The 27,815-nt window shown below is 42.6% G+C and overlaps 1 protein-coding gene across 1 annotated transcript in view; it reads right to left on the bottom strand.

Annotated features, from left to right (window-relative positions):
• The window catches only part of khdrbs3 (KH domain containing, RNA binding, signal transduction associated 3), an 82,277-nt gene extending 55,309 nt beyond the window's left edge, over positions 1-26,968 (bottom strand). Inside the window, exon 1 of the mRNA XM_076075312.1 lies at positions 26,878-26,968. Coding sequence (XP_075931427.1) covers positions 26,878-26,968 — 91 coding nt within the window. The remainder of the gene's footprint in view (positions 1-26,877) is intronic.
• Between the last annotated feature and the right edge of the window lie 847 nt (positions 26,969-27,815).

Below are 27,815 nucleotides of genomic sequence, written 5' to 3'. Positions count from 1 at the left end.
AATGGCTTGTGAAGAATGCATAATTGCTCCGAACAAAATACTACTTATGTATTTGACTTTGACCCGTTCGTGTGCAGAAAGTAGCTGCTTGGGAAAAACTTCAATGTAAGAAATGTAAACGAAGACATCAGATCTAACAGAACATGTCTTGATTAAACAGGAGTCAGACATTTTTTGGAGCATAGAGGATCCCGGTCTTCCTGCTCAGGGAGTCCATGACGAGCTTTACAGTTATGAGGGAGGTCCTAATGAGTCTCAGAGGGCTGTGAGGAGGGAAGAGTGACTCCATACCGCCTTAACAGAGCTGCACGGATGAAATGTGTCCTATGAGGGGAAAAAACGTGGTCACCTGAATTTTTCAATGCCGCTAAGGCTCCAAAACTTGTGTGCTCCTTATTTGTGGTTGCTTGTGATTTATTTATCTTTTTTTTGTGGTTTGGGGAACCGCATCTTATTCCGCTGTTGCACTTAAGTTTCAAGCATTGGCTGAAAATGTAAAATGTCATAACTGGTATGTGGTGATGTCATGATCTAAGCTCTCAGATGCACAGCGGGACAAATCTCAGGCGCTCAGTTTATAGATGCTCGCTGAAAGAAAAATGTTTTGACCGTGAACTCGACTCCGCAGGGGAGGGAAAACCAACAGCTCTATTTTGTGTTTGTTGAATAGACTCCATTTCTTTTTCCTGTTGCCCTGTGACAGGTTGTCCCAACTGAGACTGCAACAAGACTCTGAGCAGAGGAGGAGGAGAAGATCATTACGCTCTTTAAGAGCATCTGTCTATCATGATGTCTTTTCTTTTGCTGTTAATTAATAAATAAGACATTATTTATTTGTACTTAGCTTCATTATTGAAGCTCGAAACATAAAAGGACAAAACATTTTTCTTTTCTGCTGTTGGAAATGACCCACAGTGTCACCCTCACAGGAATCACCGGATTTATAGGCAACGTATATGCAGAAACTCTCTAATGAGTTTGGGAACTAATTAAATAGTTAATGTGATATTTTCCACATTTCTTTTGCCGAACCTCCATTACATGACTGTCAAAAGTTTAATTACAAAAGGAGATTAAAATGATTTCACACTGATCAAATATTAATACAGCGAGTCCGATCATTTCTCTTGGCGCTCATAGTTCTTCATAATAAGTTGTATGGGATACGTTTTCTGGCTATGTCATTTGTCTGGAGGAGACTTGACCTCAATAAAAGAGCAGCCGCAAATTACTCAAGATGAAGCTTTTGTCTGAAGTTTTTCAATCTTCTAAGTACAGTTGCTTGTGTGCATGATCACCTCTCAACCGATGGCATTCTGGGGTCTTTTTTTCCTTACAGGACGGAGAGAATTACATTCCTTCATATATGTACTCCTCGCAGCCTCGGACAAGGTTTGGACAACACAGTGAAAGGTACTTCAGCGCCTACTCAGTGTCCCATGGCGGCATATAGAGTTACAGTAAGAGATATCCTTGAATGGACAAGAGATTGATACCCACTGAACTCCTGTTTCCAAGCACACACACTGAAAGCATTCTTCACTTTTACTTTTCTGTGCAGCTTTCACTTGGAAATTGACACACCGGTGCTAAATTTAGCAGAAAGAGTCGGAGTGGTGGACTATCACCAGGACAGGAAACCACAGAGATTTCATCCAAAGTGTGTGTTAGGTGGGGGGGGGGGGGGGGGGGCATGGTTTTCATCTGAGGTAGCTAATTAGGAAATATTTACCCATGAATGGTTAATTCTAGAGTGAAACCACTTCAGTTCAGCAGCTGAATTATTCTTTCTCTTGGTATTATCATGATCTGACTACACTATAATTGTTACAATGTGTTCGTCTGGTTGTTGCGCAGCTAGCTAGCTAACTTTGGCAGCTAATGGTAAAAAAAAGACCACTGCCATGTTACTGATTATCTTTCCAATGATCAGACTACAAACAATGACAGATATAGAGCGTCCGTTCAGATATTTATGTTCTGTCTTTACCTATGACTCATTCGTAACACCACATATTGAGCTATTTTTCAGCATGCTTTTGTAAGGATTGTATTTTGTATATTAAGTAAGCACTTTCTACTTTTCCTAGCACAAACTTAACTTACAGTAAAGGAATAGTTTGAGAGAAAGGCAGAAAGGAACAACTGTGAAAAGTCACTACGCCTGGCCAAGAAATAGTTCCATTACCTTTCTCCCTATAAAACCACACATTTTAATTTTTGCAATTCAGTTTTTTTTACATATTAGATATAAAGTGTTAATTGGTGTGATTATGAAGTGCTGGTACACGAAAACTGCTAGCAGTATTTATGCTATGCTAAGCTAATCGTCAGCTGGCTTTAGTTTCATATTTAGCAGACATGGACAGATGGACATGAGAGTGGTATCTTATCTAACTCTCAGCAAGAAAGACAGTTCAGGCTGGCAATATTTTGAGGTAATTCCAGAGACTGCCCCGGTGCAGTACGTGTATCAATCCACCACTGAAAATAGTCCCCCGCAAATGCACTAGCTGTTTCTAAAAATGAAACTGTATTTGTGACCCATTTTGTTTTTTAAAGATTTACATCTTCAATAGGAACAAATGGGTTTAGTGCCACATACAAGGTAGAGAAGCCGCAACGTTTTGAGAGACACGCTAACGGTTTGATGGTCTAAATATGAGATATTTTGACAGCTAGAAAAATGTAAGATTTATATTCCAGCAGAACACACACACATCACACCTTCTGGTTAGTGTCCTGCAAGGCAGCATGTGTATAATGCATCGCTTAACATTAAATATTTGTATGGTTTCTCTATCTGTTGTTAGTGGTTAGGTCAGCTGCTGATCATATGATGAGGCATGAATTATAAAATGTAGGGAAGCTTTTAGTGTACAGTGTTGGTACACAGCGAGTCTGGAGAGGCAGATCATGACAGAAAGAGAGATGTTGATAGAGGGGTGGGAGGTGGAGGGGTGGTTAGCAGTAGGCAGCTGGGGCTGGCTGTGCTGAACGGGCAGCAGCCAGGCTGATGGATTACACCGGCTCTCTCCTGGGTAAACGGACACCGCCACCCCTCCCCTTTTAACAATGTCTCAGCCTGTATCGTCATTGAAATGTCTCCAAAGATGGAGGTGAACATGCAGCTGAGGCACTTAATCTGAGAGGTTACATTTCTACCACAAGCATTGGATTCGAGAGACCCCTGCAAAAGATCTTTTCTAAACAAATCTGATATCAATTTCGCAGAAATGACTTGTGTACCAATACCAATATCATCTGCGAGCCAGGAGCAGTGCTGAAAAGCAAGACAATCCGGCCGCTCATCGATTCAGTCAAGACTAATTGCCGGGAAAGGAGCCCATATTGTTTTCATACATATTTCCTCTCTCATTGTCATTTGCAGTGGAGCTACGAGTGGAGCGACTCCTCTGCCGTGGCTTGGCGTGTGGTTTTACAGGTTATGACACCGGGGATCATCATCGCTTCTCCGAGGATGAATGAAGCATTTTAGGGCCCGCTGACGGCAACACAAGCCACTTCATCGAGGTCTTTGCTAAAAGGTCACACTGCTTAAGAGTGTACTCTGACTAAATATATAATGAGAGAGGGGAACGTGCCAGAGCAAAGCAGCGCAAATTAAACACACACATGCTCTTTCACATTCCCTCTCATAGTGTCTATGTCGAGGGGCTGTCCTCGTGTTTCACGGCTACAAACTGAGTCCTCAGTAAGCCCTTGACATTTTCTAAACTACTTCATCATTGGAGTAAGGAAATCCCACAGCCATGCCCCCTGTGCTGGATGGCGGAGACACAAATTAGAGTGAAAGTCACAGGAGCTGTAATCTCTTTTGTTTTAGACTTACACATTTTGGAAAATAACTGAAACGAGATATCAAAATACAAAATACAAAACAAAGTATCTAATTGTTAATTCCTTCGAAGTGTGTCTCGAGGCAAAAGCTGTAAAATTACAGATGAAGCAATTATGGCTGTAAATAATTGCGACATCATTGGCATAACATGTAGGTCATTTTTATAGACCGTTTATATGAAAAATACTCTTAATGGCTGGCAAGTGTCCATTAACACTCTACTGGGACATCTCAATAATAGTCATTAAAATTATGTTTAAACCAAATATATTTAACAACTTAAGTTGTTGCTGCTTTATTTGTCTTTCTCTGCTTACCAAGTAGGGCTGCAGTTAATCATAATGAATGGTGGGTTAGTTTTAATTAATGGAAGCTAAATTACTTTTTTGGTCTCCACCAACTCATGAGTAAAATATGAGTCTCTTTGGCTGCTAAATGCTCCACTATGTTCATCTGTCTGCTGAAACTAAACACTGAGATGAAACTCACTTTAAAACTCACTAAAGTTGAGGAAAGCTGCAGATTCATGTGATAATTCCTCTTTAGGTTTATCAATGATCCCTTTCTAGGAATCTATTCTGATACCAGTATCGAAAACGCCACTGATACTGCCTAAAATGCTAGATCCAGTATCTGCGAGTATACGCGTGTCTATGCACTGATCCGATATCACATTATCATAACAACAACAACAACAACAAGTGTCACTAGCTGCCTGAAACGCACATCCTGCCAGATCGGTACTACACACCTGGGGTTGAAGACTCCCTGATAATGCTACATTGTGAACAACAAATATCTGTTGAAATCGGCAGAAGGAAAGCTAGTTAAGGTTAGCTGTAAGCAGCCAATGGGCTAAATAACAGAGCTAACGTTAACCGAGGTTGCATTGAGTTATATTATGATGCATTCATGCTCAATTCAGTAAAAATGATTATTGTGTGACGGTAAATTATTACTTCATCCTGATGTGTTCAAAAGTAATCTTGTAAAATGATGTTATTGGAAAGAGAAACTTGAATTTCAAAGCAAACTGTGTACAATACTGTGCCGTAGTGACCCAAACGGATGGCATTATTGATTGATTAATCGGCAGTCCTTCTTGAAAACAACCCTTGCTTCTTTGATAGAACAGTCTCCAGTAGGTCACTATATCAGATTAACCTTTTGTATGCGGCGAAGCTTTTAAAAGCAGGTGGGGAGACACGAACAGAACCTCCGTATATTCTGCCCCTATTCTAAGTATTTAATCAATTGTGAGTGCTTAGCCTCGCTTCTGGCTCTTGCTATAGGAACGATCGTGTCGGCCTGCTGAATCCGTGTTCGCTGAGTCACCCGGCATGCGCTGCCAAGCACTCACTATGGTCCCCAGGAAGCACATCAAACCTGGGATTTTATGAAAGAGGATACTGCAGAGGACCGCAGTGGGGAGTCGGCTTGGTGACCAGATTAAGGGGAAGAGAATGAGGAAAGGCAATAAAAAGAATATGTGCCTTTGTGAGCCTCATTGTGCTTGGTCAAAGCCCGAAGCGGAGTCAGCGCTTGTCCTGCGGCCACATATACCTCTATGGTCTGGTAGCCTGATGCCACAAGTTGCTTGCGGGCTTGAACTCGCAAGGAAATCTGCAATTAATCATCCTACAAAGGGCTTAACAAGGAGAGTTGTTCACCATCTTTATTAAAGATATTGAATTACTGAGCGTTTTTCTTTTCATTTGTGCAGTGGATTTGTCTTCCCTTATCCTACCCCATAGCAGGCGATATGTGTGATCAAGTAGCAAGCAGACTGATGGAAAATAATGACTCAGTGTTACTGGACTGGCCTGTGGGCAGAGATTAAGGAAATGAAAAAAGAGTTCACGGAGTTATTCATGCCGCATCTCCCAGTCTCATTATCGACCACACACCAGAGGGGATGACACGTTGACTCTCAGCACCTGCTTCCTCACAGCCGCACCAACTTTACCATGACTCCGAACAATATCACCACGGAGGGAATTAGAGCTGTAAGTGAAGGAGGCAGGAGAGCAGTGGCGGGAGAGGAAAGCTATAATGGCAGCACTCGGTAGAATTATTTCGCTCTGTTGACTGACAGCTTGAATGTTGAGTGGAAAAACCCGCAGTGGATGGGAGTGGATGTGGCCTTTGTGCCTCGCAAAGTTAATTTTGGTTTTGTTTTCACATTGTTCAAAACTAAGCAAGAAACGACAGTGGATGGAGATGCTTTATGGGAAACACAATTACCACATTTTTGCATGAGCTCTCTGAGAGAAGGAACAGTGAATTATTAGCAAAAAGCAGTGGAGTGTGCTTTTCTCTGTTAAATGCACACCGCACAAAAGAGTGACACAATGACACGCATGGCTCTTGACAGCACACATTATTTTCTTTTCACCGTTTTCCTTCAGTCATTTTTTTGGCAAACAGACACATTCAAATGTATCTTTAACTCGGGTGGGCGGTTAGCTTTTGTACAGGCCACTGTCGTTTAAGATTGAGCTGCTGCGCCAACTCCTCCACACCCCTGAAAGCTTTCTCCCCTGGCATCTGCAGCTTCAAAATGCACATAAATACTCCAGGTATAGCTGGTGTTGAGGGGTGGCATTCATTCTGCAGATTGGAGTTTTTGTTCTGAAAACATTTTTCAGAGGCAGAGCTGCTCTGGAGGCAGATGGTTGGGTTAACTCTCGTTGTTCAGAGCGAGGGGGGAGCAATGCTTTTGTGGAGTTATATGAGCAGCAAACTTAAATGGCAGTGAAAGAACTTTTGACAGAATATGAATAAAAGTACATTTAGTTTTTTGTTTTTTTTCATTTATACATGAGCTGTATGCAGTGGTGGTATGAGCATATGAAGTGCAGTCACGTCTTCTCCAGCGTGCATTCAGTAAACTTCACGATGTCATTCGTAGATACACGGTGCACAAAGCCAGCCTCGTCTACTGATGAGTAAAGAACGGAATGTGCGTCCTTGCCCCACATAAGCAAATCTGCAACGGTGCCATTCAGAGAGCTTTGCGTGGCTGTTTTCTCTAATACTTGTGATGATTTCTAGCTGCACCAAATCAATATTTGTATATTAATAATGGATTAAATTACTACATTCATGTGCTGGGATAAGGCGAAACAGAACATTCTGGTTAATTTGTCGCAGAGTGTGGAATAAGAATGTTATTTATTTCAACAGACTAAAGGAGACAACAAGGAGTGAGGGAGGTTTAGGCTGCACCAATCAATATTTGTATTTTCATAATGGATCAAATGGATCATGTGTTGGAATAAGGGGAAACATAATATACTGGTAAATGTGTCAGACAGTGTAAAGTAAGGTTAAACTAAAGGGGGAAACGAGGAGTGGAGAGGTTGAAGCTGCAATATTCAATATTTGTATACTAACAATAGATTAAATGATTACAAGTGAAGCAAAAAGGGCTGCTTGCACTCAGGAGTATCGTATTTGTACAATCATTTTGCCCTCTGTACAATCAATAACGCCAAAAGTGCCATAATGTACAATAATTTGACCATTTTGTTCAGTTACTATTAGTTGATGGTTTTTAGAGTGCGCTGTTTCATTGTAATAAATATCCGGAGATCCTCTCTGCATAGATACACAGAGACTTCTATAATTCTGGTTTGAGCCAAGAGACGCAGAAATCAGATGGCTTCACTCAAACTGAGCAAACTCCATCCGCTAATTAAGACCATGGGATGCAGTTGAAAGTTGCAGAAAAAAAGCCAGTAAATGGACTTTGAGCTAAGATTATTTTGCCATCAAAACAGCACTATAGCATTCAAAAAGGGAATCACACATCAGAGCATGCAGTATAGGTCCAGAGGATGAACTCCGAGGATGTACACGAGTGTAGGATTGTGGAGAAACTTCCTCTCACTACTCCGACTATTTCTCATGTTGCCTAGATACTGTATCGCTCATTTGAACTCGGAGGTTAACTAGCGAACGTGGACAACTGTTTATTTTTCAGCTAGCAGCTTGAGCTTGAAACATGAGCTCACCTCTTGCCTTTTCATCGGGGCTTTGGCGTCTTGACCACTTCAGCCTCCGAGAAATAAAACAGTCAAGGCGTTCAAGAATGTATTCTTTCTCCAAAGCATAAGCAATGTACTGACTTCATAAGGTAAAGGTGACCGCAACTCCCCCCCCCCCCCCTCCCCCTTGCTTCCTGTAGTGAAATATGTTCTGAAACAGCAACAAACTAAAAAAGTCCAGTATGAATGATATGGTGGGCTGTGGATCAGCATCTGGGCCAATCCTGCCAAACAGAAATGTGGCAGAATGTGCAGGCTGGCAGAGACCTCCATCTCCCATGGCCAGGCTGTCAGGAAGATGAAAATATGCCTGGCTTCATTTAGTGCTGTGGGGATCCTGTGGAGAAAAGGGGCAGGTAGAGCTAATGGACTACTCGAGGACACAGTGGGGATGTCGACTCAGCAACGCCGCCGGCTGTCTCTTCCGGACGCGCCATTTTTATGACAATCTCTCCGAGGCCACAGCGGGCATAAGGGAGGGCCCCGGGAGTCATCACCTCCATGCCCCGATTTCTGCAGGATTTACTGTAAACAAAATCAATTTTCAGGGAATTTCAGATTATTGTAGAAGCAGCCGTGTTGTCGTAAATCATGAGGGCTGCTCTTTTGTACACTGCAAAAAAACAACATTTAGTCCAGGATAAAAATACACTCATGACATTGTCTCAGTATGTGTCTTTCTCGTTTTCGGACTCAATCCTCACCAAAACGACTCGTCAAGGTGAAGTTATTGCAGTCCGAGCACGTGAATGTAGGTCTCACCTGCATACACGCATGTGTTTGCATGCTCATTCATGTAATCGCGCGTTTCTGCCGTGAACCCAGAACCAGATCTATCATGAGCTGTCAGTCTCGCAGAGCAATAAGAGAGATACAGCAGCTGCGCTGATTGACAGAGAGGAAATTGAAGTGTCACATGAAACATGTTAACCATATTTTGCTGGGTGTTGTCACCCACTGGCACGTCGCTTCACTCAAGCAACCAGCGTGGGGAAAAACAACAACAGGAGGAATAATTCAAGGGATTGTTTCCTCAATTATTGAGCATCTTAACCGCATGGTAAGACATCGCTGTTTAAGACCGGCACTGTAGCTCTGGGCGTATTGTCTGACGGTAATCTTTGACAGCGTTGTCAATGTCAGACCCGCGACGTGAGACGTCTGAGAAAGAGAAAAAAAAAAAGGCTTTGCAAATAAGAAGAGAAAAAAAATCTGTGAAGGGTTATGCATTCTCTTCAGGATGACAGCTCACAGTACAACACATTGAAGACGTGGCTTTATGTCATCTGAAAGAGACGATCCGTTCTCACACCGCGGCAGAGCCATGTGTAATGTCTCGGTGCATCACCACCCACTGCACATCATTAGCATGGCAGTTAAAATGTATAGGAGGCAGCTGTCCACCGCTGTCGTCAAGTTCACCCAGTTCTGGTCCGAGTGGGTGCTTATTAAAGCCCGTCCGAATTAAATTGCACCTCGCATTGTTAATGGCTTATTTTGGATCTGCGCAAAAACATCTGGACTGTTGTTGTGCTGTGACAATGGAAGATAATGGCCACTGTGTTTGCTTGAGACTTGGCAGGGGAAACTGTCCGTTAAATGACCGCCGTGAAAGCCCGGGTGCGAAAACACGCCTTTTAAGCACACATGCCAACTGTGGGCAGGCGATAATGGGACGGAATCTCAGCAGCTAAAGGTCATCCATGTGTTATGTGTCTTTAACTCTGCTGCTGGTGGAGAACATCTCCCAACCCTGCTCACTTAAAATTGCACAAATAACCTAACACAAAAACATATTCTTGACTCTTAAAAACACTTTTCTAAAATGTTTTTTTATGAAGATCAAGACCACATAACCTCTACATCCTCTAACTCATTTACTAAATAGAATTCACCTCAACACCAGTAGGAATAGACGAGCACAAAAGCTATTGTATGGTTACCTCAAGTAATGTTTTGAGTATCTGGGCTGGAGTCGCTCATTTGAAGACACTGTGTCAAGTGGTAAAATTGAAAACAGTTGTTGATCAGGAGCCAGTAAGCTGCTTCTAAATAGAATTATGCTGCTCTGCAGAGCCAGAGCCATCATTATACAGTTATGCAAAACAAAACAAAAAACATTGTGCTTTGTTGTAATTGTGGTGTTTGTCACTCTGCTTCCAGAGCTTTAAACAAATAAAATACATGAGCAAAACAACTACACTGTGCAGCAGCGTTCGACAGCCTACGCTGAATAAAACATGTATCTGCCTGTTGGTGCTCTCCCTCCCCACCTTTTAGCACCGCTGCTGGCTTTACATTCAGGAAATACAATGCCAAGTCTCGCCATTTCTAGCTCTGACTAGCCGAGAGCAATTTGGACAGAATTCAACGTTTACACATGCAGACCTGTGACCGCAAAGCATTTAGCATGTGATGAGAAAAGTTATGCCTTTCACTGAAAAGGAGTCTGAAGCCTAGTGCTGAATCAGTTTCACATCCAGGGAACCTTAACGTGCACTTGAAGAGGAAACAACTGGTCACAAAAAGAATACTTCATAGGGCTGCAGGATTGTGGCCAAAATGATGATCACAACAAAATATAATGATTGCACTTTAAGTAAACAGAGAATTGCTTTCACTTACATGCTAATGTACAAGTCTTTGCTTCAAAATAAGACTTTTTCTTCACCTGAATTTTGGTGGATTTTTGTTTTGCGCGTCAGTGTAGGAAGAGCTTGATGTGGTTTGCAGCAGTAACGCAAATTTTAAACGCAAGTATCTCAGTTGATCACGCTCATTTAATTGTGGGAAGCCCAAATCGTGATCGTGATTAATATTCGAATAACTGTGGAGCACATTTGATTCATTGAACAATGAATCGGTTATTGTTGAATGATTACTTGATGGACTGAACAATGGTTTCAGCTCGAAAGATGATCACAAACCCTTATCATTGTATTGATGGGAATGCATCATACCATCACATATGATTCGTGGTATTTTATTTTATTTTAATGTTACTAATATGTTCATGGCATTGAGATAGTTGTTTTTTTCTTTGCATTTTGTTGGTTGTTTCATTTTGTAATAGAACAATGTTTACGTTCATTTTGTCAGATTTTCACTGTTAGTTTATTGTAGCCAAAAGAATTCCCGATAAAAAAAATTGCAATATCATTAGCAAATTTGAAATTCATCTTTCACTTTGTTTATTGTGAGTTTTGTGTCTTTTTTTCGGCAAATGAATTACAGTTAAATTATCAGTGTAGAAAGGTGGAGAGAGTCTGTAACCATAATTGTATAAAAGTGTGATTTTAAGAAGAGCTGGATTATTTACACGTATTGAATGTGTATTATAAACATGCCATCAATATTCCATGTTTTTTAAATATCAAGGTTAACATTAATACCGATATATGTCTCAACACCCCTAAATCCAGCGTATTATATCATGTCCACCCTCACTAAGATCCTGTGGGGTTGACACAAGTGGTGTTTTTAACTATTACAACCTACTAAATAAAGGCTTTTTATATACATTTTATTCTTGCTCAGCCCTGATGTGTTTGAAACTCCTGATCCAAACAATCTACTGTATGTACTGTACTGTGTACTGCGTTGAGTTGTAGATACGGTCAGAGTTCAGCCAATTCAATGCAGCTTTTGTTTCCCCATTATAGAAACAATAAATAGCTTGTTAACAGTTCTACCGGTTGCTGCACTTTGGTAACTGCAACAAGACTGCAACAAGACTCCTGCTGCCCTTCGCTCCTGAACCTGGTCCCAGCAGATGTCTTACAGTGCTTTGCTCAGAGGAGAGAGAACCAGACATGCACATCTCATTAATTATGTCTCAGTTGAAATATCAGTCCAGAGCTCCCAGCCATTTGACTAAGGCAGAGGTAATGAAACCCCGCGCAATGAAGCTAAACGAGACAGCGTGGGGATGGAGGGCGGGGGTTGCCAGGTTGGAGCAGAGCTAAATCTGAAGCTACAGCCGGAGCTGAGGTTAAATCAATTTGACGCTAAAGTTTGTGGCTGTAGGGCCGGGTGGGTTAGGCTATAGGGTTTTCAAAGGAAAACACCGTGGCTTTGGTTTCCAAAATCCTATAAGACACTCCGATTTAGAAAGTCCTCGCCCCAACTCAGGCAGAGCAAGGAAGTCTGCTGCTGCTTGAAATCGGCTGAATAGTTGGAAACAACAAACCAGAGATCTGCTCCCCCAATGCAGACAGCCGTATCATATCAGCATGTACAGTATTTAAAGCACCAGAGAGAAAGCTTCATCAATAATTGGTTCCTAAAGGTAAAGCATTGAGAAGGTCACGGTCAATTAGATGGATAAAGTAACAGCGATGACATTCACGTTGTCCCAAAAGATGAGGATTCGACCACCCGAGGGACCGAGGGACAGATAGACTAGAGACTCATCCTCAGGAAGTCAATGACCGATGCCAGCAGAGACAACAATATTATTGCCTTTGTGCAAATTGAAGAAACATAACCATAAATTTGCAAGCGGCAGATCAATACAGCTCAGACGCGGCCAAGTCCTGAGAAACGTATCCAGGGGAAAGCATTCGATAACTCCGATCAGAGACGGACCGGTAGCCTGCTATTAATCTTCCATTACCGGCCACAGGTCAGTGGCCACTGTGAACGAGCTCGAGACGTTCAGTGACAGATTCGGCCATTAAAGCTTGCGCTGATGTGTACACCTGGCAATCGGACAGATTTCTCCTCGTGTTATTGGTGCAATCAGGACCATTCATCAGATGTGGTCCGTTAGAGTGGTCACGTTACAAAGGGCGGCACCGCAGCCCTCTCCTTTCACCGACATGACTGTATCACCGGCCGACGGGTCTTCAGTGTTTCATCTCGTATTGCTTACATGACAGATCATTGATCGTGTGAGTTGGATTTCCAATATAGAAAGATCAAGGGCTCATTTTTTTAGAGTCTGCAGTTTTTTTTTTAATGCATCTGTAATAATAAAGTATTGTAACCTAAAACAATGCTTAGTTCGGTACAGAAGAAGAGTTTCTTTGTTTCATTTGAATGACAAGGACAGGCCTGTGACTACGCTTAAAAGTAATGTTCCCATCATGCACAGCAGCATCTCTGGAGACTTCCCTTAAATATGGGACTACTCAGTCATGACGAGAGGAACCCATGTCAGAATGAAATGGGTCATACGATACTTTAAATAAATATGATAATGAGGCAGACACTACCGATTGCCAGGGGCGTTATTTGTGTTATGTGGAGAGAACAGTAGGTAGATTGGAACTTAATAATACTTCTACAGTGGAGACGGAGCCAGAGTGGAAAGTGGTCTACAGCAGCAAATGGGAAGTACTTTGCTGTGTAGTGAGTGTGCTTTTTGTGGTGGCCCGCAAAAGCTTCAATGTGATCATATAATGCAATGGTCCTCATACAACGGTTCGTATGATGTCTTATGAAAGGTCACTCATTGTTTGTGGGTTTTCCTACGAAAGCCAGCAACACGTGTCAATTTGCGCTCGCTGCATGCATACAGGCTTTTCAAAATAAACTTCCGCCTTCACAAGAGAATCAGGAAGTTGTGTTTTGGCAACAAAACTACTTATTTAGGTTCAGGAAAGGTCGTTGTTTGGGCTCAAATAACTTCAGAGGTTCCATTACTGACATACGCAAGTCACGTGACAGCAACATCAGCGTTGACGTCTAGTTTCACATGGGGATCGAACAGCGGTCTCCTGGCTGAAAGATTGCCGTTTGTTGGAAAAAATTGCCATTTCAAACAACATTATAATATAAATGGAAAGCTATACAAAGTTGAGATAGTATCAAGGGAAACGTGTCATAGAAGAGGATGTGAAAGATGTAGATGCTTAAGTGAACCCCAGACCTTCATTTCTGCATCCTGTGAATCGAAAAGAAAGGGAAAACAGATTTGGAAATCTGCAGAAGGCCCTTCGCTGCTGCTAACTGGGTATGAGGTTATGAGAAAAACAACACAGGAGTAACTGTGAGGGAAGAGGCTTTAAACGATTTCCTTGTGATGAATGGAAGGGGGCTCCTGTAGTTGGGCTCTTCCCTCTCAGCAGGGGTCGCAATTATCTCTCACTAGGCGACCTCAGGAGCTCAGTTGGGGTAATGTACTTCTGACAGAGAGATAGATCTATGACACAGAAAGTGCAATTTGTCCTCCTGCGCTGTGGATTCCCCGGGCTCAAAGGCAACGTGTAAGGGAGTAAAAGGAGCGATAAGTCAAGTGTTTGGAGGGATGTCACTTTACATGAGGGTTAGATACATAAATTAGTGAGCCCCGATATTTGGCTTTGGTTACACGTCACATATTGATCGGTGATGTGATCCCGGAGCCTCCTCCATGACCGGAGCGCAGCTGAACCAGTCGACAAAGGGCTGCAGTTAAATTAAATTTTCATATATTCTTGTTCGGTAAATGAAATTTGCTGTTAGCGACCTCGTGTAGCTTACAGTTTTGAGTCTTAAGATGTTTTTTCTACCCTGAAAATAAATGCACTTAAACAATAAACATGGCCATGTTCAAGGATGAAAGAAATTACACCAAACATATAAACCTGACAAATGATTAAGATTGTTATTTGTTATTAATTATGTTGCATCATTTGTAAAGCTAACGGCAGCATACAAATGAATAAAACCGGTCGGGAGTCCTCCTCCTTTGTTTCTGTGTCTGAGCAGATGCTCCAGTAAATATAAGGCATGCAGCACGCTCCCCTGTGTTTGTGTTTTGTTTTGTAAATCAATGCACTTTCCCTCATTGATTCTGAATACAATGCTCCTTGTGCATGCAGCTGTTTCATTTATGTTACAAGGTTACAGGCTCTTTGCTCATGCAGGCCACCTGCTCTGGCATTTTCTCCATCAGCTGTGGAATTGCAGTAATACCGTTATTTCAATCTGCTCCTTTGCCCTCAGCCGTTGTGTATGACTGTCAGTGCGGGACCTCTGAGGCTCACTAGACCCCCAGAAAAGCCGCCCCCGCTTCCCGTCACTGACATGTAATCCGCTCCTTCGTGAGTCTCCCTGGGTCCTGTGTTCTTATCAGCTGCTCCAGGATGAGAGGCTGTCAATACAACGACCACAGAGAAAGAAAACCGTTCCTTCCCCCTACTTCTCATATCAACGCGGCCCATCTTCACACAGAACCGGCCCTGGTCAGACAGCAATTAAAACCTCAGCCCTCCGGTGGAGGAGTCGGTGCGAGTGAAAACCACAGATCTATAAACTTGATTTCTACCTCCTGCAGCCTCCCATCGACACGACCAGCTCGGGAGGCGTCGACTGTGCGGACGGCATGCTCACTGTAATTACAATCATCTTTTCCAGAGATGCATTACATATGACAGAAAAGAATTGAGCTGTGATACTGGAGTTTTATAAATATCTCTCAGAGACGGAGCCACTGTGCACTGCGAAAAAAATACATCTAGCCTGTTATTGAGTATCAGAATATGGAGTTATTCGTTTAAGATACTTACAGGACCAGGCTGGCGATGGAAACCAAAACCCATCAATCTATTAACAATATATGGTCTGCCAAAACTTGGATCTTCATTGTAGTCCAAAAACTATTAAAACACATCAACGAGCCACACGGTTGCATTGGGTAACACGATCCGTCATTACCATGAACACACACACACACTGTAGGTTTTTTAAAGTCGACCTTAAATACACTGAGCTGCTGCTGTAAATACTCACTAGTGCGCCAAATGTGTATTAATCCACAGCTAAAAATAATCCCCAACAAATGCACGATTTACCCTGTTTTAGTCATGTTCTCTAAAGCTTTTAAGGAAAATGCTGAGTCCTTCTTAAAGAGGGAAATGTATATATATGTATAAGTTGACCAGTTTAAATAGATATACTTGTTTAATAGGAACCAATGAGCGTGAGGCCACAGGCAAGGTAGGGAAGTTGAAATTACTGAGAGACAGACTGAGATCATTTTTTATTTATTTTTATTTTACTAAGATTCAATTGTAGTGAGGAAAGTATAATGTCAGCATCACCATTTAATAGGTGGTTCACTTTAGAATCAATTTAAAATGACATAATGGTAAATGCTATTTTACAAAATTCGGTCAAATGTGACATTTATAAAAGTTAGTGTTGTACAATGAATTCAAATGAAGCAGCTGCTTCATCTGATTTTGTTGAATACTGACATTATTTCTAGGTAAGACGTGATAAAAGGAAAATTACACATTCATACTAAATACTAAATGGATAAACTATATTTCCAAAGTCCCTCTATCACAAATTCCTCTTTCTTCGGTATTAAGCAGCAGACAAATAACTAAGAAACTACATCCCCGCTATTTTCCGCTTGCAGAACAGCTGTCGCTTTTAAATAAAAGTGTGCACAATTAAAACTCCCAATGTGTTGCTTTTGTGAGAGCCATGCATTCCTCACAGTATGCCGCAAGGCCTTTTTGTTTTGTCGGGGATATACAACAAAAAATAAAAAAATAAGACTCCATAAAAGCTCCAAACATTTTCTGCAGGCTAATGATGGCCGCGGAGCGAGACAGAGATTTAACAAGCAGACAGGCAGAGATCCACTTCCAGGTCAAACTTTAACAAGCGTCTTATTGGGCAAATCCTGGGTCAAACTTTAACAAGGAGCGCTGCCAAATGGCACCGCGTAGGAGCCCATATGGGCCATCGGTTGGAGTGTCGAACAGACAGCAGCAACACAACAGAATTAATTTATTACCAAGGAGAGAGTGGATAATTGCGCTTGTTATGAGGGCCGTATCTGATATGACCCCATGTTTATGGTTTGCCTATAAGACTTAATGAATGTTTTACAGTCCAATTGCAACAGCAGTGACATGTTAAAAGGCTGACAAAAAAAACGATATACATGCTGCATCTGGTCGCTGAGCTCTATTAATGGACGTGAGGCGATGGGATCATTCAGCAAGTGGACCACATAATGGGCTTTACAGCGTTTCCTACTTTGAATGACTTTGTTGGCATGGCATTTAATAGCAAAAAGGGCACAAGAAACAGCGGGAGATGTCCCTAAAAACTCTGAACACAATTAAGCTTTAATATCGGGCTCTAAAAAGACACAGAGAAGCAAGCGGCCCAGCAGGACACGAGGAAAGGTCTCTTGGCACTGGTGGTAAATGAGCATCCATCCCTCCTCATCTCTCGGTGCTTCGCAGGAGAACTCCTCCTGCTCCAAAAACCCAGAAAGTGCACTTAACATATATTTGCTGATATCCACCCCTCGCTCATTAAATATTAATGCTCACCGCCACCAAAGCCTCTGCTTCTTTTTCTGTTCTCAAAAGGTGAGCACGACAGCTCTGCTAAGTCACTTACTGTGATCTCCTTTGAAAAATGATATATCTTTTTTTTACATGTCATGGTTTTATGATGAGGACCCCTAGTTTGGAGGACCCCACTGTCATTTCGCTTTTTTATTTTGTCAAATGACAGATCTCTGCTCTGCTCCGCTAAAAATACACACCTGCAGCAAAGGCTCAGCCGGGGAGGACAAACGTCCATTTAACATTAAAGATCAAAATAAGCACTTTAAAGAAAATAAGTGTGAATATATCTTTTCTTGGTGTATCTGTGACATCGGTGTTGTTTCCTCCCTACATGTATGCAGACCTTTTCTGGATACAGTCAGCCAAACTGTGCATGAAGCAGTAATGTCAGCGTTTGATCATAGAGTCATGGTCGCACTGATACAGACAGCAGCCTGCTACACAACACAGGAGCCGCACAACAACCCACATTAGCTTTCCTCCCTAAACGCACGTCTTGTCCTGCAGCTCCGCATGTTGAACGAGCCACCAAGCGAACATTCACCGGGGAAAGGTGCACCGCTAACGTCAATTTGCAGGCTGACGTTAGATAGCTAAATATTCTTCAATTCCACCAACAACACGCTGTAGGTGTAACACCGACACACTGGCATCCCGCCAGCTGCTGTCAATCAAACACAGACACGCCCCTGCCAGCCAGCTCACATGAAAATGGGCATTTCTATTAATAACACATGAAGGGATGACAAATTGTGATTTCAGTTGGATTTTAATGCACCAAAGAAGATTAATGCTGTTAATGACTATTAATGAAAGAATGATTAAACGTTTGGGAATGTTTTGTTTTTCTCCCATTACATCAAAATTACACTTAAAATGTATCTATGACAGAAAAATACTGGATCTGTTTTATTTGTGTATTATTTCGACCAGGATTTTTTTTCCAATGTTCTACATGACACGCAGTGTGTAAATATCCTGTTTTCTCCGTTTCTTTCTTCGCTGTGCTATAACGAGACTCCTTCGGAGACGAGTGCTGTTTATCTCAGCACATCGTCCCTATTAAAATACGGAATAAAACAATCAAGAACAGACTTTTACTGACAACAGAACGAGTCTAAAATAATAGCTTAGTACCGGGGTATTAAACCAGACTTTTTACGGAGTCGATGCAGATGACAGGAGCACCGAGGACAGACAACAGAGCAGGGCCTATTCTTTCCTTTCCATCCTCACTACTCGTCGGGCTTTAACATCTGCTGCTCAGTGCAGTCAACTACATCGAAACTGCAAGTGTCTCAGACTGAATTGGAGGCATTTTCTCGCTTCTGAGATAATGCCGGAGGGGCATAAATACGTTTAACCTCGCAACTAAATTTAACGTCTTCGCCCGCACGATTGCTACATTCGGAAGGAGGAAGAAGCCCAGCCCTTGAACTTCGCCCACTGACTACAGAGTGTTTGAAACACTTGTTTGAGGCTTTTGTTGTGAGCATTTGATATCTGATGCCAAGCATCAGACTCAAAGGAGACTGTAGACATAATGGGCACATTAATTCTCCAAACATCAGGGGCAGCGAGAGATGGAGAGCCGGCTAAACTGTACAAATTCCCTTAACAACCCTCCCCCCCCAAAAAAAAACACTGAGGTTATGATCTTCAACCTTGGCTATTTTTTCCATGTCACAGTGAGGTTTGAGGGGAGCTCTGAATCATAATATTTCACCTAACACAGTATTTGCTGAGAGTGTAGGTGACTTACACCATCTGTTTATAAAGCAACAGGCTCAGGCAGACACTCTGCCAGAAAAAAAAGGCACAAGGTCCCCGGGCTTATCTTGGTGGAGGTGTGCTGCTGCTCCTCGGCAGCGGCGAGGTGGAACGATAAACATAATTAAATTGAGTTGGATTACACAAAATGGATCGGATCAGTTGGGAAGGCGGAGAAGCTAATCCAGTGCAATCCACTCTATAGAGGTGCCAGCCACACAAAACGACATAAATAAAGAGGAGGGAAAGGGAAGCGGTGGCTGTCGCGGGGAGACCAAGGCGGGGGCACGGAGAGGACCCCTCCAAGTAGAAAAACAGCTCCAAAGTCAAATATCAACTCTAAGAGCAAAGTTTAGTGCCGAAAATATGAAACTGGGCTGAAAATGTACTTCTCATTCTCTACTGAATTTCAGATAAAACACTCTAATCATAGAGAATGTTGCTGGATGTGTGAAGAGCGTGAAATGTGTTTTGAAATTGCAGTTATGGGCTTTAGTGTCACAAATATAACAAGCAATGAATTTGCACCTATGCTATCGTTAGAGAAGGTGGGAGATCGCACTTGTCTTCCATCGCAGCATTAATTACAGTCAACTAATGGAGGAAGAGTTGTGCCAAGCCTAGTATCTTTTCCCCGGTTTTAATTGAAGACGATGAGGTTTACTGTATGAAAGCAGGGGTCAGCAGTAGCCTGGAAGTTTCTGTTTTCTTTGAAGTCATCTGAACTTTTTTTATTTATCCCTAAATCATCTGTGACAGCACTCCCATATAGCCACTTTTTTTTCCCATTTCAACTCCCATTCCATTCCGCTGCTCCATTTTTTGTTCCTCCCCTCAGATTGCATTTTCCCTTTTGTAAGTGACTTTGGTACAATCCCCTAACAAATAACCTTTCCCTGGGGAAAGAGACTCTTACTTTCTCTGCAGCCCTGCCAACCCACTCCTCCCCCCTCTGTCTTTTCCATCCCCATCTCCCTTTGTCTCTCAGCCTCAGGCACAGTAAACAGATTGATACAGTCTGGGAGTTTGCTTTTGCTTTTCAAACTAATCCAGTGTAATCCCGGTCTGTCTGCGTCCCACGTTGGGCAGCACTGCGGAGCAAATTATCTTCCAATAAAATGAGGATTAATGGATCTATAAGTGATGCGGGGAAGGCTATGGCAGAGGATATATTGTTGAGTGGTGATGACATGGGCTCCTCTCAATAGCCTTCCTGTCCTGTCACCGAATTAATTAAACGTGCCTAAAGTATAAAAAAAATGTAAGTAGCGGAAAGATGGCATTTAACGTAAATTTGTAGTGTTAACGCCAATCTCAAAACTTACAAACCAGAACCAGAACCTTGTCTGGTTATAGAGATGTTTACAAAAATTGCAATTTTTTATTATTATTGTGTGGCTGCTTGGGTTTTGACTACATGTAACAATTGAGAAAGAAGTATCGAAAAAGTCTGTGTTGTATTGGCACATGTATCAAAAACAATAAACCCAGCCGTGCTGAAGACCCAGCAGCACACATCTCTGAATGATCACCTTGCCAGGGATGCGGAATATGAGCTTTCAGCATACACCGGCCTAAACAGGTGCAGTTTGCATTATTTGGCTGGCCGCTTTAATTGAGAGCCTCCTCTTGGACGGCTGTCCAAGAGGAGGCCCTGAGCAATCAAGGCAGGCCCTGAGCAATGTATGGATGCTTGTGGGGGAGGACAATGCACATTTGTGGGATTTGAAATGTGAATGCAGCATTGGAATTTGACAGCCTCGACATTAAATCAACAAGTCGAGCCCAGGGCGAGCTTTGTGCCAGGTGGAGGTGCAAGAAAGGCGCTATGAACCAACAGATGGAGAGGAGTGAACGCAATTAATGACTTCTGGTTTTGTGGTGTGACTTTTTTAGCCAGGGTTTCAGCAGAAAGCAGTGTGGGAATGTTATTGATGTAAAACTACTGTTAGAAACCGTCTCAAGATGCTCTGGTTTTCACTGTGAAGCATCGGTCAGTATGATATCGGGACTATGGAAAAATCTCTAAAACAGTATCTCGGTTTGAGAAATTACAACCATGTTTTTTGTTCTAGAATCATTATTTTTGTTTAACACAATATGCTATACTTGTCAGTGCATTAATGTTTGATATTGCAGATAGTTTTTGGTTGTTTTCTTTATTTCAGACCATTTCCTATTCACCCATTCACACTGCGAGCGACAACAACAACAAAACTACCATGCATGGCCAGCTACATTGTGGTCGACGATGACTGCATATGGCTTTCTCCCAGCACTGCTGTAATATATTTGATTATTTTTCATTGGGATCTACTGTCTGTTTGTTTGCATGCAGAGGAACACGAATGACTCATGTTAATATTCCAGGTTTGACATTTTAACTCCACTAAAGGCTATCGAGTGCTGTATCTGAGTGGGGGAAAGAGCTAAATCACAGCAACATTGGCTCATTATTGCTGTAACGAGTGAGAACATGCGTCTCGCATTAGCAGTGGAATCAATAAAGGCACGTGACCCGTCGCGTCTGTTAATGAGATGCTGTTAGGTTTGATAACGGGGATCTGCCCGTGTTAGTCCTGGCCTACATTTCGCCCCTGGATTCCAGTGGGAGCTGCAGCAAAGCAGAGACAGAGCTCTGCAAACACACACACACAGCGCCACCCGGCAGCCGACCACTGCTCGTCTGAATGCAAAGCGGGTTCGCTGGAGCTCCCCCCCCCATCTGCCCTCTTACAGTTCACTTGCAAGTTCATTACATCTGCGGGTCAAATAACCGGTCGGCTCTCGGCCTCTGACGGGTTCAGGGCTGCGGCTGCGCCTCCACCTCACTGCGCGGCTCAGCATGTCGGCCGGCCGCAGATCCACAGATCATTATCGCTATCAAGCACTGTTTCCCCAACAAAACGATATCACTGCCTTTGATCCTGCGCCAAAGCTTATTCCTGTTCACTTCTGGGCATTCTTACCCAGGAACTTCTCCCACTCGGGGCAAAACTGAAGCACGGCTAAAAATACCCCTCTGTTTTGTTGATGAGATGGAAATATATGAATTAACAATCGGGCATCATGTCTGAAATGAGGATACTTTCCCCCACCTGCTCAGTCTGTGCAGATAATGTATGTTTTGTTGTTGTTGTTAATCTTTTTCTTCGCGGGTAAGCTAGCCGAGGACGTTAATTCAATGCAAACATTGTGCCGGGCTCCTGCTGTGGAATATCCAATTAAAAAGCACTAGATACATAGAGTGTCTGTGCAGCACTGAGGTTACAACGTTCAAACTGGGCCAGAGGTCCTGAAAGATTCAGAGTGGGCTGCACACTGCTCTGCATCCACACACTGAACAAACAGAATACATCTGGTGCAGGCTGGAACTTTACTTTTTAACGTGCTATTGTTCACACAACTTCACCCACAATGTTAAGCAATGGATTACATTCTGATGATAAAAGTCATTAACATGTGATAATCTGAAAAATCTGATTAATGGCTTTTTACATTCTGTCTGAATGATGTGGGAGTGAACCTAAGAGAAACTAAAAATAATAATTAAATCATCAGATGAAATGTAATTAATTATCTTGCTTCTTGACACAGTCAAACACAAAGTAGCATAGTTCTACACAACAGCGCCACGTAGGCCTACAACGTCACGTACATCAGCGTTAAGTATAACAGTGTTAAGTACAACAGCATTAAATACGACAGCGTTACATAAAAAGCATTGACTCAACGTTACTTTTAGTTTCACACAGGACACAAACAGTGAAAGTCCTTGTTTTTGTCACAGTTCAGTTTCCACTCTATCTCTCGCTCACCTAATCAGCTCATTCAGGGCACCTGTTAGTCACACCCACCTCATCAGCTCAATCACTCTCACCTGCCCACTTTGCGGCACCTACTATTTACACCCCAGTCTCACACACACTCACTGCCAGATCGTTCTCCGCATTATGCCAGACTTTCCCGCGGTTACCCTCCGACTGTTTTCCCGTTGCCAACCCTGCCTGTTTGGACATCTCCGCCTTGCCTCTGCCCCGGTAAATCGGCATTGCCTTCTGTCCACGAGAATAGCCTCTGGTTTCTGTCTGCCTTCTCCCTTCTGCCCTGACGGCTTGGCCTTCCACCGAGTGGATTTCTTCACGTGAGCTGATCCGAGACTGTTTGCCTGTTGTCTCTTCTGCCTGGAATAAAGCTTCGTTCAACTATTCCGTGTGTCCGTCGTACTGCTTCTGGGTCCTTACCACACCCGTTACAGTTTTGTTTGTTTCCTAATGCTTCACGTTAACGTTTCCTTCTATGTAACGTAGAACTAATTTAGATATGTTTTACAATATTTCAGATATCTTTGGGATTGGTTTTTGATTAAGTCTTCATTGTGTACTTCTTAAATGTGTGAATTGTTGAAAACGAACTTGTTTGAATGTATTTAAACTAATCTGAACACACCAACAAAGCCTAATCCTAACATATGTTGTAGTAAAACTGTAGTATTGCTTCCGCTGCCTCACCCAAGTTACAAGCTAATGTAATTGTAAGGCTGTTGAATCTGACAAAGTCAGCAAATGTCTTAGTTTTATGCACAACTCTTCCACACATTCCACTCTTTGGTAGTGGAACTTTCAGTAGTTTCATCCATTTTGCATTAGCGAAGACAACGGAAGCATCAGGGCTTAGGGTGACCGGGACGGTAATGGGTCAGATTGATTTGTTTTGTTATTCCAAAACTAGAATGCTAATTTGAATTTTAAATAAACTAACCGCACAAAAGTTTTTTTCTGTGAAAGTACTGTTCCCAAGGTCAAGAACGAATTTAAAATAAGACAAACAAATTTCTGAAATAAGTGTTACTTGCAGCCCTTGTACCCCCACGTGCTGTAACCGATATAATGTACATAACGGATGCACTTCATGCCAGCCGACTTGTCTTTAAGCCCTTCATTAGTATGCTGTTGAGGATTTTTCCTTCCATGTAGGCTGCTGGTCCTGCTTGTCTCTTATTTTGGCTTAAGATATTTCTCCAGCTCCCAGTGTCTGCTGCCGACTGTATGAGGCTTGTCACAGGGGCAGAGATATGGTCCTTGAGGGATAGGAGCTCCACGAATGGCCCGAATTTATCAAAGCAGCCCCCTCCCCGTCCCCGAGCTTCGAACACAATGCTCCCCTAATTTCTCCTGAATGGAAGTCTCTGCAGAACTGGAGTAATCTCGTATTCGCCGTCTGCACACAGTAACTCTAGTTACTCTAGCGCTGTTCCCTGCATCCCCTGCCAATTGCATAATCAAGTCCAGAACTCATCAGCAAGATGGCAGAAGAAGTGCTCTATTAAGCTGCATCGTGTCCCATCTGTTGTGTAAGAGAGAGATAACAGTATTTACTGTTTTGGAGTTGTGGCAGACTGTTTCGGCCAAATTTTCTGCACCGCAGAGTTCTGCTTACTTCATAAAATGTCACGGATTACTTCTGTGTCCAACTGCAATTTTTTGCCCCCACCAGAAATATCACAAACTTAACTTATTGGAAGGTTTATACCAAGAACTTGCGTTAGTTGAAACTATTGGAATTGAAACACAGGGGGAACCATTTAGTCCTATATTCTTGTTTTTGCTTCTCCGGCCTTATGTTCAAAGTATTCCATCAATTGTATTACATTTTGGGGAATGGCAAATATTTGCAATAACTCTACATACCTAGTGCAGTGTGGATAAAGAACTTTAGCAGAGTTGCTGTCAAGAAAGTGGTTGGTGAGAAGGAAACTTTGCATAACGGATTCAGTGCTCCGGTCTTTTTCTCATTGAGGCGAATATGTGTTCTTAGAAGATGAGGGAAAAAAAGACTAACCCAGATTTGAGTAACGAAACCAGCTGATAAGAAAAAGTGCTGAGTAAAGCACAGCATTATCTTCCTCATGGACTGGAATGGATTTACCTTACTGTACGTGAATCGGCTCACTGCAAGATGCATTAACCTACGGTCCGTTCTTTCAAACAAGACTTCAATCTGCACCTGATATCGTCGAGTCCATTACTCCAACACACACTGAAAGAGTGACGAATCATTTCATTTTACACATCACTACATTCAAAGGACATAATATGGGCCTACTGTATGATGGTTGGCTCTTACCTGTTTAATTCTAATACTACAGTAGATGATGTGTCACGTTATAGTTTTATAGTTATGATATAGGCCATCTGAGGAAAGAGCAGGAGTGTTGAACTCTGTCAGGAACTCCCAACAATTTCAAAATGTAATTAATTTGACCTCAAAACCCAAACAAATATGATTAAATCTGACAGAGTGGAACGTTTTTGCATCTGAGATGAAATGATTCAGTTATTCATTCAATTAATCAATTAGTCGAACGGCAGCAGATTAATCAACTCTTTTCATAATCGATTAGCCTGATGTTTAGCTTATTTCTTAAGCAAAGATGCCAAATATTTCGAAGTGCAAGCTCAACAATTGTGAGGATTTGCTTCTTTTTTCATATAATTGTAAACTAATTATTGTATTATTGTAAACTGAATGTCTTTGAACTGGTCGGACGACTAGAAAGGTGCTTTATAAATGCAAGTCTATATGTGTCACTCCATCCTAGACTTCATGGTTAACCAATCAATTGATCAAAGTAATCAGCAGATTAAACAATGATGAAAACAATCAACTGTGTATTGGTATTGCAGGTTCAGAAGGTGACAGCATATCCATATTCTGTTTGTCACCAAACTAAACTCCACTAAGTAAACATTCAAATTAAACCATGCCTCACTTTGCAGGGGCCCCTTTGGAACCATTTTAAGGAACCCTTGAGGAGCCAAGTTTGGAAGGCATGGGCTAGAAGGGACGTGGCTGTCTGAGTAAAAGAAAACAGCTCGTTGCTGGAGCTGCATCTGGGGGGTCAATAGAATTAGTTACAGTGCAGCAGGACTGTTTACAGACTAGTGCTCCTTCTCTGCTCCCCTTAAAGCCAACAACAGTGTGCCAGACTCTAGACAAAGCCCATGAGTGGTACTTAAGGATGCACTTGGATGCTATAACAGTGCACTTCCCCACATGAGGGGATCCACGGGGCTGCGTCTGAAGAAGTGCAAAAATTCTGACGGCTTCAAAGCAGAGGGCCGTGCAACGGATTAATTAAAGCGTCTACGAGTGCTGCCGCTGCTGCTCCATCCGTTCAAAATTCCATTTCAGTCACGTCCACTTCTTCAAAGGAGGAAACACATGTACATTTGAATAACAGTGTGATTATCCCCCCCCTACCCGCTTGCTCCACAGCTTACACATGTCTGCACGGGATAGAGAGGACTGCAAACTGGGATGTTAGGTGGTTTTAGTGTTCCACTGCCACTTCCATCCCTAGACTGTTGGCTGTGATTTCATGTCATGCCGTCTGAAAATAGGTGAAATTTCTGTGCAAATATTAACTTTGCCATCAGTTACAAAAAATGTTCAGCATCATGCCGGATTAAAACCAGCAACAAAAGCCTCATTTGGAGGTAAAGGTTTCCTCTTTCATGGTCTCATCTCCCAAACTTGTCCACTTGAAATAAATAGTTTGTTAATCTCTGGGCTGTTCCTACTTCAGTCACACCTGCTTGTTTTTTGTTGCTACTGATTTCTACACCACACAGGGCTGGCTATGACACGCTTGCTGCATAACAACTTGGCAAAGCAGCCATGCTGTTAAAAGGACCTCGCTATTTTGGTGTGACCAAACAGGAAATTGTAAGTCGACCCAAAAACCTCTTATTTATAACTTGAAGTAGGCGGGCTGGTGGAGTCATAGCCTGCAGCCCAACACCAAGCGTTAAACATGAACCGTGTGTTATGGACTCAAACTGTTTTCACGCAGCTAAACTGTTTACTTCAGTTGTTAAACACCGACATTTACCTTGATCCAGTAGCCGCAGGGAGTGCTGAAAAGACGGATCCAGCGTGTCCTTCTCTGCCATAAGCTCCGGCAAGTACTTTTCGTTCTCCATCTCGCGCAGGGCTTCGGGCTCCAAGTAATCGACTCAAATGTGATTCAAGTCAATAATAAAAGCAAAACTTGTTAGACGTCCACACGGCTCCAAGTTAGGGCTCCGCCGGATATTTCTGTGAAGCAAACTCACGGGGCGATATTGTCATTCGCACTCGCGCTACAAGAGCATTTATCGGTCCTCGCGGCACACGCGCGCACAAACAAACACGCAGAATAAATGAATTAAATGTGACCGGGAGGTTTTATCCCAACGAAGTGTTGTTCAGCCAGCAGAGCCCCGATATGCATCACAGCCGGTGTGAGGTTCCCTCTCCTCTCTGGGTGGACAGGCTCTCTGAAGCTCACGCTCGCTGCATCCAGTGCTGGAGTGAGGAAGCGGCGGCTATTGGTCGCCGTGCGCGACACGCAGCCCGTGAAAGGGGCGGGCCAACACTACGGAACTGTCCCCGGTGCTGAATCCCACTATTACCATATCGTTAAGCTATCATAAACTTACCATGAACAAGGGCGGCGATTCAGAGACACCGAGCTTGGGGATAGTGCCTGCAGTTGATGAGCCAGCATTCAAACTAACTGTATGTAATGCTAATATTACACAGAATCTCTACGGCTGTGCATCTCATTGGAGCTCCCATGACTTTGTAAAGAAGCAACACAATAAGACAAGAACATATGTTATTTAACATGATTCACATCATCCACGCAAGGACCAATTACAGGACAGGTGTGATGGTGAGCCAGATTAAAAGAACTGTTGTACATTATGGTAGCTTTTATTATATTTTAGACAAAGACCCAACCAGTACTCCGATACTGGCAAACTACCTGACAGGGGCAGAGCCAGA

Source organism: Anarhichas minor, unplaced genomic scaffold (assembly GCF_050575085.1).
Source record: "Anarhichas minor isolate MPS153535 unplaced genomic scaffold, ASM5057508v1 ptg000051l, whole genome shotgun sequence".
NCBI classification, from domain to species: Eukaryota; Metazoa; Chordata; class Actinopteri; order Perciformes; family Anarhichadidae; genus Anarhichas; species Anarhichas minor.
Note: the sequence above shows the minus strand (reverse complement) of the source record. Positions and strands in the feature narration are given on the sequence as shown.